Below are 17,281 nucleotides of genomic sequence, written 5' to 3'. Positions count from 1 at the left end.
CGGACTAATTCCCCTCATTTGACCCCTCTCCTCCTCCCTCCCACAGCCTATGACAGCTCCTCTTCCCTTGCATTCGAGTGAATATCTCCCCACAGTCGACAACAGCTTCTCACCGTTGCCGCTCCGCCGGTTCGCCAACGCCACAGTCGCCGTTCAAGTAAGGGTTTCTCCATTTTTCTAGTTGTGTTCTTTTCAGAAACGCCCAAATCTATTTTTTCTCTGTCTCTCTCTTGCTCTTGTTGTCTTCCTTTCTCTTTTGCTATTGCTTTTATTGCTCTCGTTGCCTCTGTAGATTTCATATTTGATTAGCTTTTGAATGCCATGTTCGCTTGATTGCAATTTGCTTAGTGTCTTCACACTTTTGCAGTAAAGGGTTGCAAGTTTCTATTTAGGTCTGACTGATGATTACAAGAAAAACATGCTGTTGCATCTTCCTTGTTCAGAGAAGTAACCTTGTTCAGTTTAGGTCTGACTGACAGATGCCATTTAGGATGATCTGAGAAGTAACCTTGTTCAGTGCTCTTCATCTCATCCCCTGCTCCATCTCGATGCAAGACTTAGTAAATAACTAGGGTCGCACTCCCACCATTTACTTCGAAAGACCAGGAATAGATGAAGCGCCGCCGCCTTACCTACCACCTATTCTAGTCATATAGAACAACAAAACAACCTACAAACGACCACTCGATTGAATGGTAGATGGCATTGACCTGGTTCTCTCCGTCTCTCTGACATATATTTTCGATAATCGATATCTTGTTCGCCGATCTCATCGACAAGAACCTCCTTCAATTGAGAGAGGAAGAGAGAACCTACAGGGTAGCAATGGTGATAATGGGTAAGAATCAGCGCCACGTTGTTATGGTTCCTTGGTTAGCCTTCGGCCACATGATTCCATTTTTGGAGCTCTCCAAAGCCCTGGCAGCTAGAGGGATCAACATTTCTTTTTTCTGCACCCCAAGAAACATAGAAAAGCTTCGGCCCAAGATTCCCCCACACCTCACATCCCGCATCGATCTCCTGGGCTTCCCGTTGCCGCCCGTAGCTGGTTTGCCGGAAAACGCAGAGGCCACCGCTGATCTGGAGCAAGATGCAGTGCAGCACCTGAAGAAAGCCTATGACACGCTGCAAGAGCCGCTGGAGAAGCTACTAAAGTCGACGTCTCCGGACTGGATTATATACGATTTTGCCGCTTATTGGGCGCCCCCGATCGCAAGAAAGTTCGGCATCCCCTGCTCCTTCTACAGCGTCTTTAATGCTGGAAGTACATATATTTTTGGCACCCTCTCAGAGCGGTCTGTCAGAATGGGAAGACCACCGACAGCCGAAAATTTGGCAGATGTTGACTGGTTCAATTTCCCGTCGGCCGTCAGGTACAAGCTGCACGAGGCGGGCCGGCTCTGCAGCGGCTTGGGACGAAACGCGTCTGGTGTGTCCGATGAAGAACGCATGGAATCCGCAATCAAGGGATGCCAAAGCCTGCTTGTTAAGACTTGCATGGAGTTCGAAGGGGAATATATAGCTGCCCTTCAATACCTTTGCCAGAAACCTGTGATTCCCGTCGGTCTGCTCCCTGCAGCAGTAGAAGAAGAACAAGCTTCAAGAGTATCGAACCCTGAATCGGTCGCGTGCTTTAGGTGGCTAGATCAGCGGGACCCAAGATCCGTTGTGTATGTGGCTTTCGGAACGGAGGCTAGGCTGAGCAAGGAGGAGATACAAGCGATAGCGGTGGGGCTTGAGCTATCCAATCTGCCCTTCTGCTGGATATTGAGGAGGCCGGGCCATGTTTCTGCTTCTAATGCTACTGCTGGTGGCGGTGATGATAAAGAAGACGATGTTGATGATCCTCTGCCACCTGGTTTTCGAGACCGAATGGCGAAAAGAGGCTTCATTAGCATGAGCTGGGTGCCGCAGGTGAAAATCTTAGCTCATCGGTCCATTGGAGCATGCCTGCACCATGCCGGGATGAGCTCCACCGTGGAGGCGCTCCAGTTCGGCCTGCCTCTTGTCCTTTTGCCAATGGTGTTCGACCAAGGATTGATAGCAAGACTATTGGTGGAGAAGAATGTGGGCATCGAGGTGGAGAAAGATGATAGGAATGGGAGGTTCAGCGGGTCTGAGGTTGCCAAAGCACTGAGGCTGGTCATGGTTGAAGATGAAGGCAAGCTCATCCTGGAGAAAGTAAGGGAGATGAAGTCCTCCGTCTTCGATAACCAGGAACTCAATGATGGCTACATTAATAGGCTGGTTAAACTTATAAGTTTCCAAGGAAAAGAAGAAGCAGAAGAAAGGGCAGCAGCAGGTAACAGTGGTTGAACACACAAGCTATCCTTTAGAGGAGGACGCCGACTTGATCTGGTAGTTGTGGTATACGGTCTTGTATGCAGCTGCTACTGCAACTGCAACTCTCTCTGTTCTCTCTCAAGCAGCGTTTTTGTACCCCCATGAATTGCGTTCTCCCGTTGAATATTGTTGGCCCTTGCAGACAATAAACGTCAAAGCCTTTAGCTTTAGCCTTCTCTTGACTGGTTAAAAGACACTTTTGATCGACACCATGTCTTTTGACCTTTTTGATTCCGTTGAATAGTGAATAAGGCCTGGTAAGGCAATGGACAAGCAAAGAAAGAGAGAGAAAACGTAGCTTGTTTCATTTATTATTGATATGAGGGGAGATGATCCTTTACGTAAACAATTTCTCCTCTCTCAAACGAGGAGACTACCGGATTTGGAAGCTGCAAAATTATCTTCCCATTCTTATCGTCTTTTTGTTCTTCACGAAAGCTGGTTTGTCCTTCCAAATATCAGCAATTTGGCACACGGATTATACTTCCAAATGTTTGAATTGAAATGGACGAACCGTAAATGTGGTGCCCATTTCACATATTCCTTTCTTCTAGGACGGCATTCAATATTATGGAAGAATCGATGGAGCGCTTGCTGTGATTGATGCCGTTAAGGCCATTCTGTGAAGGACCCGTGAAAAGCTTTATCAACCTCGACCACCTTGTGACTAAAATATCTTATGCAACATTTCCTTATCGCTCGCTCGTCGATCACCTTGAGACTAAAATATCTTTGGCAACGACAAAGTGCAGACTTAAGGGTACGTTGATGTTGCGTTTCTAATTTGAGATCCTGCTATGCATTTTTATTTACTTTAAGGAGGTAGCTTTACGTGTAAAATGAAGCACACAACCATCTTACCACTGGTACTGTCACAACTCTGAACCTTTGGACCTTTGGAGCAAAGGGTAAAAAAGAAGCCTTGGTGTGGCCGGATAATCCTCCAATCTCTTCAAAAAGAGAAATCATCGCCTTCAAGATTCCCATGCAATGCTGAAAATGTTGCAAAGTAGTTGTGGCTGATATGGTATGTGGATTTTCAGGATTCCTGTCACCTAATCCAATTGTGTCATGTGTTCTCCTAAACAGTGTTTCTTTGCCGCCACAGGATACTTGTGAAGCCAAAGACTTTTCATTATACTAATGATAAGGTGTAGTTTGGTTGACCCATATCTATACGGTTACTTCGGATCCAGATCGGGTCATGTGGCATCCGACATGTATATATAAGATCGGGCATGTGGCATCCGACCTGTATATATAAGGTTTAAATTTCAAAAATAGTTTTTTTGGATCCGGGTCGGTCATTCCGGACCCGACTCATATCCATTCAGTTTTAAGTAAAACGGTTCCTTTTCTTTCAAACCGGTTCTGAAGAGATTCGATCCGGTCCGTTCAGTTTCAGACAAATTCAACTCGATTCAGAACCAGTTCATACTTTTTAGAACCGATTCGGATCCTTTTCAAACCGGTTCAGTTGCTTTTCAAACCGGTTCAGTTGATTTTCAAAACGATTCAGGGCATTTCAGACCGGTTCATTCAGTTTTGAAACCGATTTTAGCCATTTTTAACCGATTCAGTGGGTTTCGAAACTGATTCGGTCTTTTTTTGACCGGTTCAACCCTATTTAGGGCATTATGGGTGTTTTAGTTGCGGTTTAAGAACGATACGGGTCATTTTAAGGCCGATTTAGTAGTTCTTGACCCACTTAAACACAATTTTGGTACCGGTTTATAAAATTTTAGACTCTTTGAGCGTATTTCATTGAATCATTTGGTTTTGGATTCTAAGTAAGGTAATTTTGCATGTAATTTTGGTTTATGTATCACGTTTTGCATGTTATTAAAATTGTGGGTGTACCATAGATAAATATTTGGACTATAAATTTGATCTTTGGCTGTCTACTATTCAAAATGAGTAGATTTATACTTTATGTCGCCAAAGTGACCTCTGTTGTACGAATTTGCCTGTTTCCAACATTAGATGATAGTATACTTAAACCATGCGGGTAATGATCAACCCAAATGAGGATTGTTGCTTGGTCAGGTTTAAGCATACAGGGCAATGAATATGTAATAATTTTCAGGTTTTCATGTGAATAGTGAGGCAATCCAAAGATGAGCTCGTTATTTGACAGAGCTAATTATCTATATTCATTGTTGACCAAGGATACCACTTGCAGTTAATATTTAAATCCAAAGATTAGATACTAATGTTACACCAGTACCTTGTGATGGGATTTAGGCCATTGTATTTAAATTCATATTTATTGTTTCATCTATGTACATGTATTGATTGTGAGTATGTTTGATATTTTTGTTCTTTGTATAGTGAGTTCTGCTTCCATGATATCTGCAAATTTGAGTACTATTTCCGAGTTAAATGGTTCGAATTTTAAAAGTAAAGAAATAAATACTATTAAGGAAGTTGCAGTTGACCATTCATCTATTAAAAAACAGAATAAGTATAAGGAATGCCAATTAGGCTGCTTCATTTGTAAGAATGAAGGTCATATAAATAAGGATCGTACACTTTTTGCTTTGGTTTGTTCTCAGGTTAATTTAACTTCATGTATGTGGGCGATGACAAGAAGGCGAAAGTTGAAGCCATAGTAGATTTTTGCTTATTGTTAAAGACTGGTTGTTATTTGAATTTGACAGAAACTTACGTAGTACTGTATTTTAGACGGAATTTGGTTTCTATTTCCTTACTAGACAAATTAAGTTATTATGGTTCAATTGGATATAGTAAATTTAAGTTGTTTCTGCATTCAAATTTGATAGCCACTTGTTTTTTATCTAGTAGCGATAACCTTTATTTGCTTGATATGAGTGCTTCATATAATGAAACCTTGAATGTTACGCCTAGTGGTAGCCAATGAGAATTCTGCTCTGTTGTGGCATAGACACTTAGGACTCATCTCTGAAAAGAAAATAAAAAGACATGTCGAATGAAATTCTTGAATCCCTTGATTTTGCAGACTTTAATGTTTACATTGAATGTATAAAGGAAAAACAAACAAACACAAAAGGATTATAAGTTTTATAATTCATCCAGTAAATCTTTCTTTGAAACGAGAAATGCCCATTTATTTGAGGATATTGAGTTTGGAGGAGGTGATCAGGTTAGAAGCATTGTCTTTGAAGAGAGACATGAGTTTACTCATACAGATGTTGAAAACAATAGTCAGGTCTTTATTCTTGCCATTATTCGATCAACAGATTGGTGAGTATGGTTTTTTAGAATTACCCAATCATCTAATTAAGATAGATCCATCTAATATGATGGGTACTTAAAAAAATAAAAAGAAAAAATTATGAGTATTTTTGTCAGTTAGTATTAATTCATTGTCGTTTAGTATTAATTATTTTTTTCTATTTATTTTTCTTTTAACCATTCATCTGTTTACATGATTGAATAACCCTGGATAGCTAAAATTCAATGAATCGAGAATCGTGAGCGTCCAGAAAAGCACATCCCAACTGGACATACAGATCGGCCATTGGGGCTTCGACGCTATATTAGAATGACTAACATGTTTCTTACGGCAAGAAAATAACGACACTTTAATAAGGATACAGATGAGAAAGTGAGAACAACCATCTTTCCAGACAGACAAAAGTTTCTTCTCGTGGTGACCTGCAAGGTCGGGCCCATGCATCGACACCGGTCTCCGCATGAATTGGTGCCTTTCTTCTGATAAGTATTTGGTGGCGGCGTTTCATATTCAGGAGGTCACACTCTGCGTTACCTGATCTGCTCTCTCTCTCCCTCTCCTTCTCGCAAGTCACAGCCATGAGACACAGGTGTGAAAGTTCAAGTAAACGAAGTTCTAGAATCATCTTCCTTCTTTGACCATCCGTCTTTGCTGCTGGAGTTAGCGAGATCATTCAATCCAACAAGGATCCAAACTCTATCATACAACGGCGATCACTTTCACAGAGAACATTTGTTCATCCAATAACTACTGTTGAAGGCGAGTCCATTTGGGGAGTGATTGCGTGCACAGGTGGACGCAACCCATGTCGATAGAAGGGATATTTTGGTATTTTTTTAAAGAGCAATATTCGATCTAGATTTTTATTTTCTTTTCTTTTCATTTTTGTTCTTCCATTTTTTTTTTTGAGAATTGAAAGTATTTTCATTTTTAATCATACCGGCGCACGAAAATTTCAGTGGTTCGATCCATTTGACATGCACCAATCGAGGTGTGTAGTAAGTACCTCTTGACGTTGGGGTCCCCATTTACGGGCAAGCCTTGAGCTGTATGATTGAATCCAATGACTACGATCATAGTTGGCAACTCCCTTGGGTCACGAGTTAAGTATACCAGAGCTGTATAATTACATGTTTTTTTTATTGTTTTTTGCTGAATATTGATTTTTTTTATTTTTAAATTGTGAAATATCACAAATTTTACCTTATATATATATACTCTTATTATATGTTATCTTAATTTATGATAGCCTGAGTCACAAATCTGGTATACTTAATTAGTGAACTGATTTTAGACCCATCAGAGCTGTATCTGAGTCTAGGTTACATGTGAATCCAAGATCTGAATTCGGTTTTAAAAGATATGTCTAAATCTGAGTCTATATTCCAGTTTGATCAAATTTGGTAAAGAATAGATTGGATTCAATCTAAACCATTTACATCTCTAGTCTTTCTTGAGGATTGGTCATGAATATGCATTGAATCCCACGCACGAATAATTGATCAGCCACATTCAAGACGATGCCATACTTGAAGATCATGATTCTTAGCATTTTAAGGAGAAAGTTTTTTCTTTGAGGACTGAACAAGAATATATATTTTGGGAGAAAATTCACCTTCTATAACTAAAGCTTCAAAGGGCATAGTATAACTGGTTAGGCTGGCAGACTAGTGATAGTCTGTTGATCAATTTAATTTTTATGAGCTCTATTCTTCTAGACTTTATAGAGTAAAGCATGACACAAAATTGAAAGGACATTGAACCCCATCAGGGGTGGAACCAGAAATTTTTCATGAAGGTGATCAAATTAAAGTTTCAAAATTTTGACTACACCCGAAATATTATTTTTCAAAAATTTTATATATAACAAGTGAAATTTTCTAAAATTTTATAAAGTTTAGCACAACTTTAGACCCTACAGGTGAGAGAAGGGGAGAGTGGTGTGGTGAGAGATTTGGCATCCTGTGGTTAAAATTGGCACCTCCCTCAATCAAAACATAGAAAGCTTTCCCAGAAAACTCCTCTCCCATACCCAATTTTCACTTAACCAGGGGAAAATAGTCCTCAGATAAAACCATCTTTTAGCTCAAATTTGAGATAAATGATCTAAATGAATCATACTGAAAATAGGCTTCACGAGCAAACAGATCAAGGTGGGTGGGGCATCTAGCTCCGATGAATATTATCCTCCTCTTGATCATAAAAAAAGCATTGTCATTACTTTACCTTATATTTACATCTGGAGGTAGGAAAATAACAACCGGAAATATGAAGCTAGCAGCATTATCCATAATAATCCATGGTTTAAAGCTTTGTAATGTTACTAAACGTAAGTTGGTGGTTCTATATTTAATCTCTCTCTCTCTCTCTTTTGTCTACATGCATGAAGTCGTCATTTTCAAATTGTCCTTCACATTGCTACCAGACAAGGGGAAGAAAGCTAGCCAGAATTGCTGTTATATGTCCACTATGCTGTTGCACTCTGTCTACTTTTAGAGAAAGTATTCAAGGTTGGCCTCCACTAATTGCAAGGAAGAGCCCACAAAACCAGTGTTGACCAAAGGTCCACTTAGTTTTCCTGACCGGCTTTTCAGAAAAGTTTGTCCATAAATCTGATTCTGAGGATGGATGGGGTTTCCTTTCTTGATAGCTGTGCCAAGCATGGCTCAATTCTCCGTGGGTCCAAGTGCACGTCTCACTTTGGACCAAGTGCCCTCGATTCAAACTGAAACTAAATCAATGAGATCAAATCATTTTAAGAGAGTTGGAGCATGTTTTCTCTTGGTCTTCTTCGGCTTTTTAAACTTCAAATTTCTTAAATTCAAGCACATATTGGCCTGAGAAAAGCTCAAAACAATCTGCATGTTCTCATAACAAATTAAAGATTGTCTAGTAATTCTGCTCTTTGGGTGTAAACACTAGAACCAAGTTACAAACACGAGTTTAATGTCATCTCAATTAGTTGAAAAACTCAAACCCATAGTCACAATCCCTGAAAGGGTTGGAGCAATGGATATGGGGCAGGAACTAGTAAGCAGTTAATATCTGTTTCGGTTATCAACTTCCTGTGCTACAAAAGGGATCACTGGTATTTAAATTGAAGTATAGGAAGCATTGAAAACAAGCAAGATACTTAAGGGAGTAACGAGAAGGGTGGAGACTTGGACCATCTTGTTAAAGGATAGACTTCATAGCAAGGTGAACATAAAATAGTCTCTTGTAAGTTGGGGATAAGTCATTGTTTGTCAGCTGTGCCGCACCAACAACTTAAGTAGCACATCTAATCATGTTAAAGTTGTAATGACAGCATTGACAACTAAATAAGATGCTTTTGCAACTGAGAAACGGCTGGCCGCTTGCCTCACAAGAAACGGCTGGCCGCTTGCCTCACAAAACCAAGGCACAAGACTCAACACATGGCTCGCCAAAAAAGTGAAATAAGAGTTCCACATATTGTGCCGTGCAAGAAGTGGCCGTGAGAGTGATGGATGAGGACAGATGTAGGCCCTTGGAAGGGCTCCTGTGAGGTCGGCATCAAAGGGAGAAGCCTTTACAGAACCAAAAAAAAGTTGCATTGCCATTGAACACCCAATATGCCAGCCCACATCTCTTGCTTAAGGACACTGAACATGTGAAATGGGGTACATGTGTTTTTTTGTTGTCAAAACTTTTAGGAGGAGTTTGGCATCCATAGCATGTTGTTGTTCTTGTTCACTGATTATATAAAAAATTTGGAGTCAGATTCATAGAACCTTATGTTATAGAGTTTCATGAATCTACTTTAATTTTTAGAGCAGTTTTACTGAACAGCAACAATTTGTTGTTGATGCCAACCGGCCTCTTAATGCCCAATACTTAGATCTTATAAGGCTAAGTGATTGCATGAAAAAGTGAGTGAGAGGAAACAAAGACTCTAGTTCTGTTGCAAGTCTAAAACTTCTTGGTCGTTAAGTAAGTTATGAATATCATGAGAACATTCTGCTCTCCATCCTTTCTATTTAGCGGAAACTAAAGCCAAATTCACAAAGTTCGAACCATGTTAATTGTCTGGGGATCACAATCCACCATACTAAGCTCGACCCCTGTTCTACTCATTTGGGTCCACATCTAGTATTCAGAGTTGCCTCGATCTAGTACCACTCTGGTGACCTGTGGAAAGACAGTACTCTTTTGCTTTACTCCTAAATGATAGCGGCTAAGAGACTCTTGGATGGAATTGGGAGCTGACCAGGTTGGTTCTCAAATCCAAGGATCCAGAATTCAATTATCTCTAAGGGTTTGGATCTACCCAAGGCTTATGTTCAAGCTTCTATCTCGATTAAATTTGACGACGTGGGTGTCTTGTATATTTTTTATGAAAATCAAGTTTCAGTTCATCAGTTTCTGGTCAAGTAGTAAATTAATCGAATGTGGAAGCTTTTACCGGACCCTAACTGCTTTGTTAGAGGGTTGGCTTCCGTTATTTGACAAGCGAACCCGAATTTGAGAAGCCTGAAATATAGCAATATTGTCACTCGCTTCCCCAAAACCCTCTTATTTGAGATCCAATATGTTCTCAAATATAGACCAATTACAAAGCAACTCGGCTCACATAGATGATCTAGTCCCAGATATGGTTTATGCATACCTATATCAGCTTATTTATCTTTTTTTTATTTAAAATATAAATAAAAATGTTTTTAGAATGATAATCTACAATGCTCCTAAACATATTTCACGGCTTTAACATGAGCAGATTTAGACCATTGATGATAAATCCAACTGCCTCCCCTTTCCTCCACCACTAAACAGGTCTAAGGTTGCTACCTGAGTGGGAAGCACCACAATGTCAACTGAAGTGTATAGTGCATCGACTGTTGCAATCCATAGGAGTGGTGCCCACAGGAATCAAATTGACGACCAGGCTTTCACTAGTCGGACAATCCGATCAGCTATATTATACCCATCAGGACTCGTACCCTTGGATTTAACTGACTTGAATTTAAAAACACAACATTGAACTTGTTTTCCTTTTTCTTTTTTCAATTTTTTTTAAAGCCCACGGTCAATTAACTTGTCATTACTCAAACTCCAAGTTTCTTTGTTTTCCTACTTAAAACTGCAAAGCCCCTCAAATTGCAGGGACTTTTACCGGCCTACTACTAGTAGTGAGGGCTCTTGTCTAACCGAGAAAAGTGGCCAACCTTTCTAGGTTCATGTCTGACCACAAACTTGCTAGATATAAAAGATCCATCCCTTTCCTCTGCAGGGTACCCTACCATTTGCTTCAGTCTTTTCAGTATGGGAGACTTTATATGACAAAGTTTTGTTGCCTTTCTTGCTGTGAACTGTAAATATCATTGCCGTCCCTTTGAAACAAAAAAGATATTGCCAGGTGATACAGACTAGACGTGAACGAGATGTCTTACATCGATACGGTAAGTGCAGGATCCAAGTGTGGCTGTGTCATGTATCCATCCTCTGTCAAACAAGTCTCGTATCTAAAAACAAAGGCCAATTAAATCACCTACTAATTTTCTGAATTATTTTGGGTTTTGTTAGAAAATTGTTTGTTTTTTATGAAATGTTAATATCATGATTAAAAACAAAGTTTTCAAAATAAATTATTTTTTAAATATCACAGGGGTCCTTCAATAGCAGAAACACTTTGCAAATGTATTATAAATCTTACCAAAAAAATTAGAGTACATTTATGGTACACTAAAACAAGTGTTTTGTGAATTTGTCTTGATCTTTTGAGGTAGATTTATGGGATATAATAACGGTCCTTTTAGGATCATGTCACTGTTCCAAAAAAATCTCATAAATAAAATCATTATATTAAAAAAGGATATGTATCAGATGATTGTATGGTCTTCAATGCGAGATTCAAGATGAAGTTTCAGATGAACTCCAGATTTTCGATGTGGCTTATGAGTTGTTGTTTGTTAACTTCAAAATAGTATTGTGCAGTCCACCAGTTTACCAGACTTTCCAGTGCATACTGCCACGACAAAGGACCACAAGTAGACACCAATGGGCCATATTTGGTTTTCCTTTACCACAATTGGACCTCACATACTTTATTTGAATCATCTATATGGATCTAACATCAATCCATGTATAGCTTTCGCATTATGGCCTATGAGGAATTTTGGAAGATATCTATCATCAAGCCTTTCTTGCTTTCTCTTGGTTTCTTTTAAAATCTTTTGTTAGAAAGATTAAATTTTCAAATAATCATATTTTAGGTTAAGTTTCATAGCCTTGAATCTCTAAGCCGAGGCTTTCAGAGATTTTAAAACCATGGATATGTGGTCAGGCCTCTCCCCCTCCGACGATAAATATGTGGTTTTCAAATTGAGATCCACAATTAGATATCTAGTGCTTGTTTAAGTTGTAGATTTAACTTAATATGGATTTTATGTATCACGTTTTGCATGTTATTAAAATTGTGGGTGTGTCATAGATGAATATTTGGACTATGAATTTGATCTTTGACTATGTATATTGTTCAAAATGAGTAGATTTATACTTTATGTCGCCAAAGTGACCTTTGTAGTACGGATTTGTCTGTTTCGAACATTAGATGATAGTATACTTAAACCACGCGGGTAATGATGAAACCAAATGAGGATTGTTGCTTGGTCAGGTTTAAGCATACAAGGCAATGAATATGTGATCATTTTCAGGATTCCATGTGATTATTGAGTCAATCCAAAGATGAACTCGTTATTTGACAGAGCTAATTATCTATATCCATTGTTGACCAAGGATACCACTTGCAGTTAATATTTAAATCCAAAGATTGGATACTAATGTTGCACTGGTACCTTGTGATGAGATTCAGGTCATTGTATTTAAATTCATATTTATTGTTTCTTCTATGTACATGTATTGATTGTGATCTTGTTTGATGTTTTTGTTCTTTGTATAGTGAGTTTTGCTTTCATAATATCTGCAAATTTGAGTACTATTCCCGAGTTAAATGGTTCGAATTTTAAAAGTAAAGAAAGAAAGACTGTTAAAGAAGTTGCAGTGGACCATTCATCCATTAAGAAACAGAATAAGCATAAGGAATGCCAATTAGGCTGCTTCATTTGTAAGAATGAAGGTCATATAAATAAGAATTGTACACTTTTTGCTTTGGTTTGTTCTCAGGTTAATTTAACTTCAGTACCCAGAAACACTTGGTGGGTAGATTCGAGTGCTACTACTCACACAAGTGTTTCTATACAAAGCTGCATAAATTGTCGAACGTCAAATGATGCTGAAAGATTCATGTATGTGGGCGATGACAAGAAGGCGAAAGTTGAAGTCATAGCAGATTTTCAATTATTGTTAAAGACTGTTTGTCATTTGAATTTGACAGAAACTTATATAGTACCGTATTTTAGACGGAATTTGGGTTCTATTTCCTTACTAGACAAATTAGGTTATTATGCTTCAATTGGATATAGTAAATTTAAGTTGTTTCTGCATTCAAATTTGATAGCCACTTGTTCTTTATCTAGTAGCAATAACCTTTATTTGCTTGATACGGTTGCTTCATATAATGAAACCTTGCATGTTACGCCTAGTGGTAGCCAATGAGAATTCTGCTATGTTGTGGCATAGACACTTAGGACACATCTCTAAAAAGAGAATAAAAAGGCTTATGTCGAATGAAATTCTTGAATCCCTTGATTTTGCAAACTTTAAAGTTTGCATTGAATGTATAAATAAGAGGTTATAAGTTTTATAATTCATCCAGTAAATCTTTTTTTGAAACGAAAAATGCTCATTTATTTGAGGATATTGAGTTTAGGGAAGGTGATCAGGTTAGAAGCATTGCCTTTGAAGAGAGACGTGAGTTTACTCATACAGATGTTGAAAACAATAGTCAGGTCTTTATTTATGCCATTATTCGATCAACATATTTTGAAGAAGACAATAATGACAATCTTCCTATTGAAACCACTTAATAACAAACTAAATAACCTCCAGAAAATCAAGTAGATGTGCCATTGAGGAGATCCACTAGAGAGAGGAGAAGTACAATTTCAAATGACTTTGTCTATCTCCAAGAACAGGATGTTGATATGAGCTTAATGGAAAATGATCTTATTAACTTCCAGCAAGCGATAAAGAGTTCTAAATCTCATAAGTGGATAGATGCCATGAATGAGGAAATAAAACTCATGATGGATAATGACGTATGAGACATTGTTCCCTTGCCTGAAGGTGTGAAACCCATTGGTTGTAAATGGATATTTAAAACCAAGTGGGATTCATTAGGTAACATGGAAAAGTATAAGGCAGTCTTGTTGCAATGGGCTTTACTTAAAAGGAAGACATTGATTATACAGAGACTTTCTCTCCAATTTCGTTGAAAGACTCTTTCAAGACTATAATGGCACTTGTGGTTCATTTTGATTTATAACTGCATCAGATAAATGTGAAGACAGTGTTTTTAAATGAAGATATTGATGAAACAATATATATGGTGCAACCAGAAAACTTTGTTTCAGGAGATGCAAAGAAAATGGTTTGCAAACTCAAGAAATCTATCTATGACTAAAGAAAGTTTTCCGTCAGTGGTGTTACAAATTTCATCAAGTTATTGTTTCATTTGGCTTCGAGACTAATGTGGTTAATGAATGTGTATACTAAAAGTTCAGTGAGAGTAAATTTATCTTTCTGGTTTTATATGTCGATGATATATTGTTGGCATGTAATGATGTGGTATATTGCATGAAACTAAAAAATTTTTGTCAACAAAGTTTGACGTGAAGGATCTTGGTGATGCATCTTCTGTATTGGGAATCTAGATATTTCGAGATCGTTCTCGGGGTATTCTAAGATTATCACAAAAAACCTACATTAATAAGGTGCTTCAGCGATACGACATGAAGGATTGCAAACCAGGAGATACTCCAGTTGCTAAAGGAGACAAGTTTAGTCTCAAACACTGTCCTAAAAAGTGAATTCAAATCTAAAGAAATTGAAAGGATTTCTTATTCATCTGTTATGGGAAGTCTTATGTATGCTCAGGTTTGTACTCGTCCGGATATTGCATTTATCGTTTGGAATGTTAGGTAGATACTTAAACAATCCTGGTATAGACCATTGGAAAGTAGCCAAAAGGGTATTGATGTACTTACAAAGAACAAAATATTTTATGCTTACATACAGAAAGTCAGATCACTTTGAGATTATTGGGTATTTAGATTCTGACTTTGCTGAGTGCCAATACAGTAGCATAGCATGTTACGAGGCATCCAATCATGCTTTGTGGTTGCAGAATTTTGTCTCGGGGCTGCGCATTATAAATGATATAGAAAGACCACTAAAGTTATTGTGTGACAATAATTCAACATCATGTACTTTAATAACAGTCGCAGTTTGTCAAAGTCGAAGGAAATCGACATCAAGTTTTTGGCTGTTAAAAAGATTATACAAAATGGTAAGGTGTCTTTAAAGCATATTGAGACAAACTCTATGATTGCGAATCTGCTTACTAAGGGTTTAACTCCTAAGATCTTTCACGAACATGTTATTCATATGGGGGTTTCACATTTGGATGATGTGCTTATTTAGTGGGAGTTTGTATTTTGTTTGCTCTTATGTATGGACACATATTCAGTTTTCTGCAGAATACAGTTTAAAGTTCTTTGTTTCAATTTTGTGTTTATGTTTTTGATCTCCATAAGATTTTAAAGTAGGACCAATTGAGAATAGACATGTTGTAATCATATTACATGTAATTCTCATGTTATACATCTATGTCAGATTTATGTTATTGATTGTGTTAATATTTGTGATCATTGAAGGTTTAGCTAATTTTAATATAGCGAAAGTCGTTTTGGTTCTATTTTGATGTGATCATGGACTAGATTGGTAAAAATGACGTTTAATAAGATAGCAGTTATGAGCTCCTAAGGTGTTATGTAATGTCTGAATGTATACAGATATATTTGGTGGGCCGACATATGTCAATGAGGAATCTCAGACATTATGATTGTCTTAATGCAAATATCCGCTTAAGTGATTGCATTTTGTGTTATTACGTCATTTTATATGATATGAGGTAAATTTGTAATGTATAGATACATGTATGCAATTATGGATTCTTTGATGGGTTGAATCCGTAATTGCTCTTGATATAAATGGTAGTGGTCTCTAGGTCGTGCAAGAATTGCTTGAAACGTTGGTTTCTAGGGTTGTTTCTTCCCATCTGAGAGAGACTCACGTGCACCATACAGACCTTGGAAGATCGTACTGCGATCTACGTCTGTGCAGTTCAGATGGATTCAAGTGCGCTTCCGCTTCAGTTAAAGTTTTGTTTCAATGATTTAGCATGAACATGATCCTGTTTAGGGCATATCGTTTTGTATATGCATGAGGAAAATCTCCAACACCTTGACCACCTTGTGACTAAATATCTTAGGCAACATTTCCTTATCACTCGCTCGTCGACCACCTTGCGACTAAAATATCTTTGGCAACGACAAAGTGCAGACTTGAGGGGGTACGTTGATGTTGCGTTTCTAATTCTAGATCCTGGTATGCATTTTTATTTACTCTAAGGAGGTGGCTTTATGTGTAAACTGAAGCAACAACATCTTTATCACTGTATGCTGAATTGTAGTGGTCTCTAGGTCGTGCAAAGAATTGCTTGAAACGTTGGTTTCTAGGGTTTTTCCCATCTGAGAGAACCTCACGTGCACATACAGACCTTGGAAATCGTACTGCGATCTACCGTCTGTGCAGTTCAGATGGATTCAAGTGCGCTTCCGCTTCAGTTAAAGTTTTGTTTCAATGATTTACATGAACATGATCTGTTTAGGCATATCGTTTTTGTATATGCATGAGGAAAATCTCCAACACCTTGACCACCTTGTGACTAAAATATCTTAGGCAACATTTCCTTATCACTCGCTCGTCGACACCTTGCGACTAAAATATCTTTGGCAACGACAAAGTGCAGACTTGAGGGTACGTTATGTTGCGTTTCTAATTCTAGATCTGTATGCATTTTTATTTACTCTAAGGAGTGGCTTTATGTGTAACTGAAGCACACAACCATCTTTATCATGTACTGTTGCAACTATGAACGTTTGGAGCAAAGGGGAAGAAAGGAGCCTTGGTGCGGTGGGATAATCCTCCAATCTCTTTAGAAAGAGAAATCATCGCCTTCAAGATTCCCATGCAATGCTGAAAATGTTGCTAAGTAATTGTGGCTGATATGGTTACGTGGAGCCTTGGTGCGGTGGGATAATCCTCCAATCTCTTTAGAAAGAGAAATCAACGCCTTCAAGATTCCCATGCAATGCTGAAAATGTTGTTAAGTAATTGTGGCTGATATGGTCACGTGGATTTTCAGGATTCCTCTCACCTAATCCAATTGTGTCATCTGTTCTCCTTCATATACTAGTTTCGATAATGAAAATGATAGTTTGGAGAGTCTGGTTGACTCTCCAAAATGGCGTCACAAGGAAAGAAATTGTCACAACTACGCCTCCATGCAGCTGTCATAAACTTGTGGTTTGGTGGCAACGTGCACCAACCTTTCCCACAATTTCTTGGGATGCAAAATTACCATAGTGCCCTTTTCTTTAATCCTCCTTCCGTGGATTTGAAAGATCAATCCCATCACCCATGCCCCTTGATTCTGAGAATATTCGTGAAATTTTTTTGAATTAATTTCTTTCGCCGGCGTGAGACTTTCCCGAAGGCTCTTTCCTTTTCATTTCTCTGTAC

General features: G+C 38.3%; 1 protein-coding gene across 1 annotated transcript; it reads left to right on the top strand.

The window, feature by feature from the left end:
- LOC116251627 (putative UDP-rhamnose:rhamnosyltransferase 1) lies at nucleotides 1–2,513 on the top strand. Its single transcript, XM_031625997.2, has 2 exons — nucleotides 1–157; nucleotides 368–2,513. The coding sequence occupies exon 2, from the start codon at nucleotides 826–828 to the stop codon at nucleotides 2,314–2,316; it is 1,491 nt and encodes a 496-aa protein (XP_031481857.1). The 5' UTR covers nucleotides 1–157; nucleotides 368–825; the 3' UTR covers nucleotides 2,317–2,513.
- Nucleotides 2,514–17,281: the final 14,768 nt, after the last annotated feature.

The sequence above is a fragment of the Nymphaea colorata genome, chromosome 3 (assembly GCF_008831285.2).
Source record: "Nymphaea colorata isolate Beijing-Zhang1983 chromosome 3, ASM883128v2, whole genome shotgun sequence".
NCBI lineage: Eukaryota > Viridiplantae > Streptophyta > Magnoliopsida > Nymphaeales > Nymphaeaceae > Nymphaea > Nymphaea colorata.
The sequence above is the reverse complement of the archived record's forward strand: the minus strand, read 5'-3'. Positions and strand labels throughout refer to the sequence as shown.

Excerpts from the sequence above, each read along its gene's own strand:
- LOC116251627 (XM_031625997.2), top strand. The coding sequence starts at position 826 with ATGGTGATAATGGGTAAGAATCAGCGCCACGTTGTTATGGTTCCTTGG.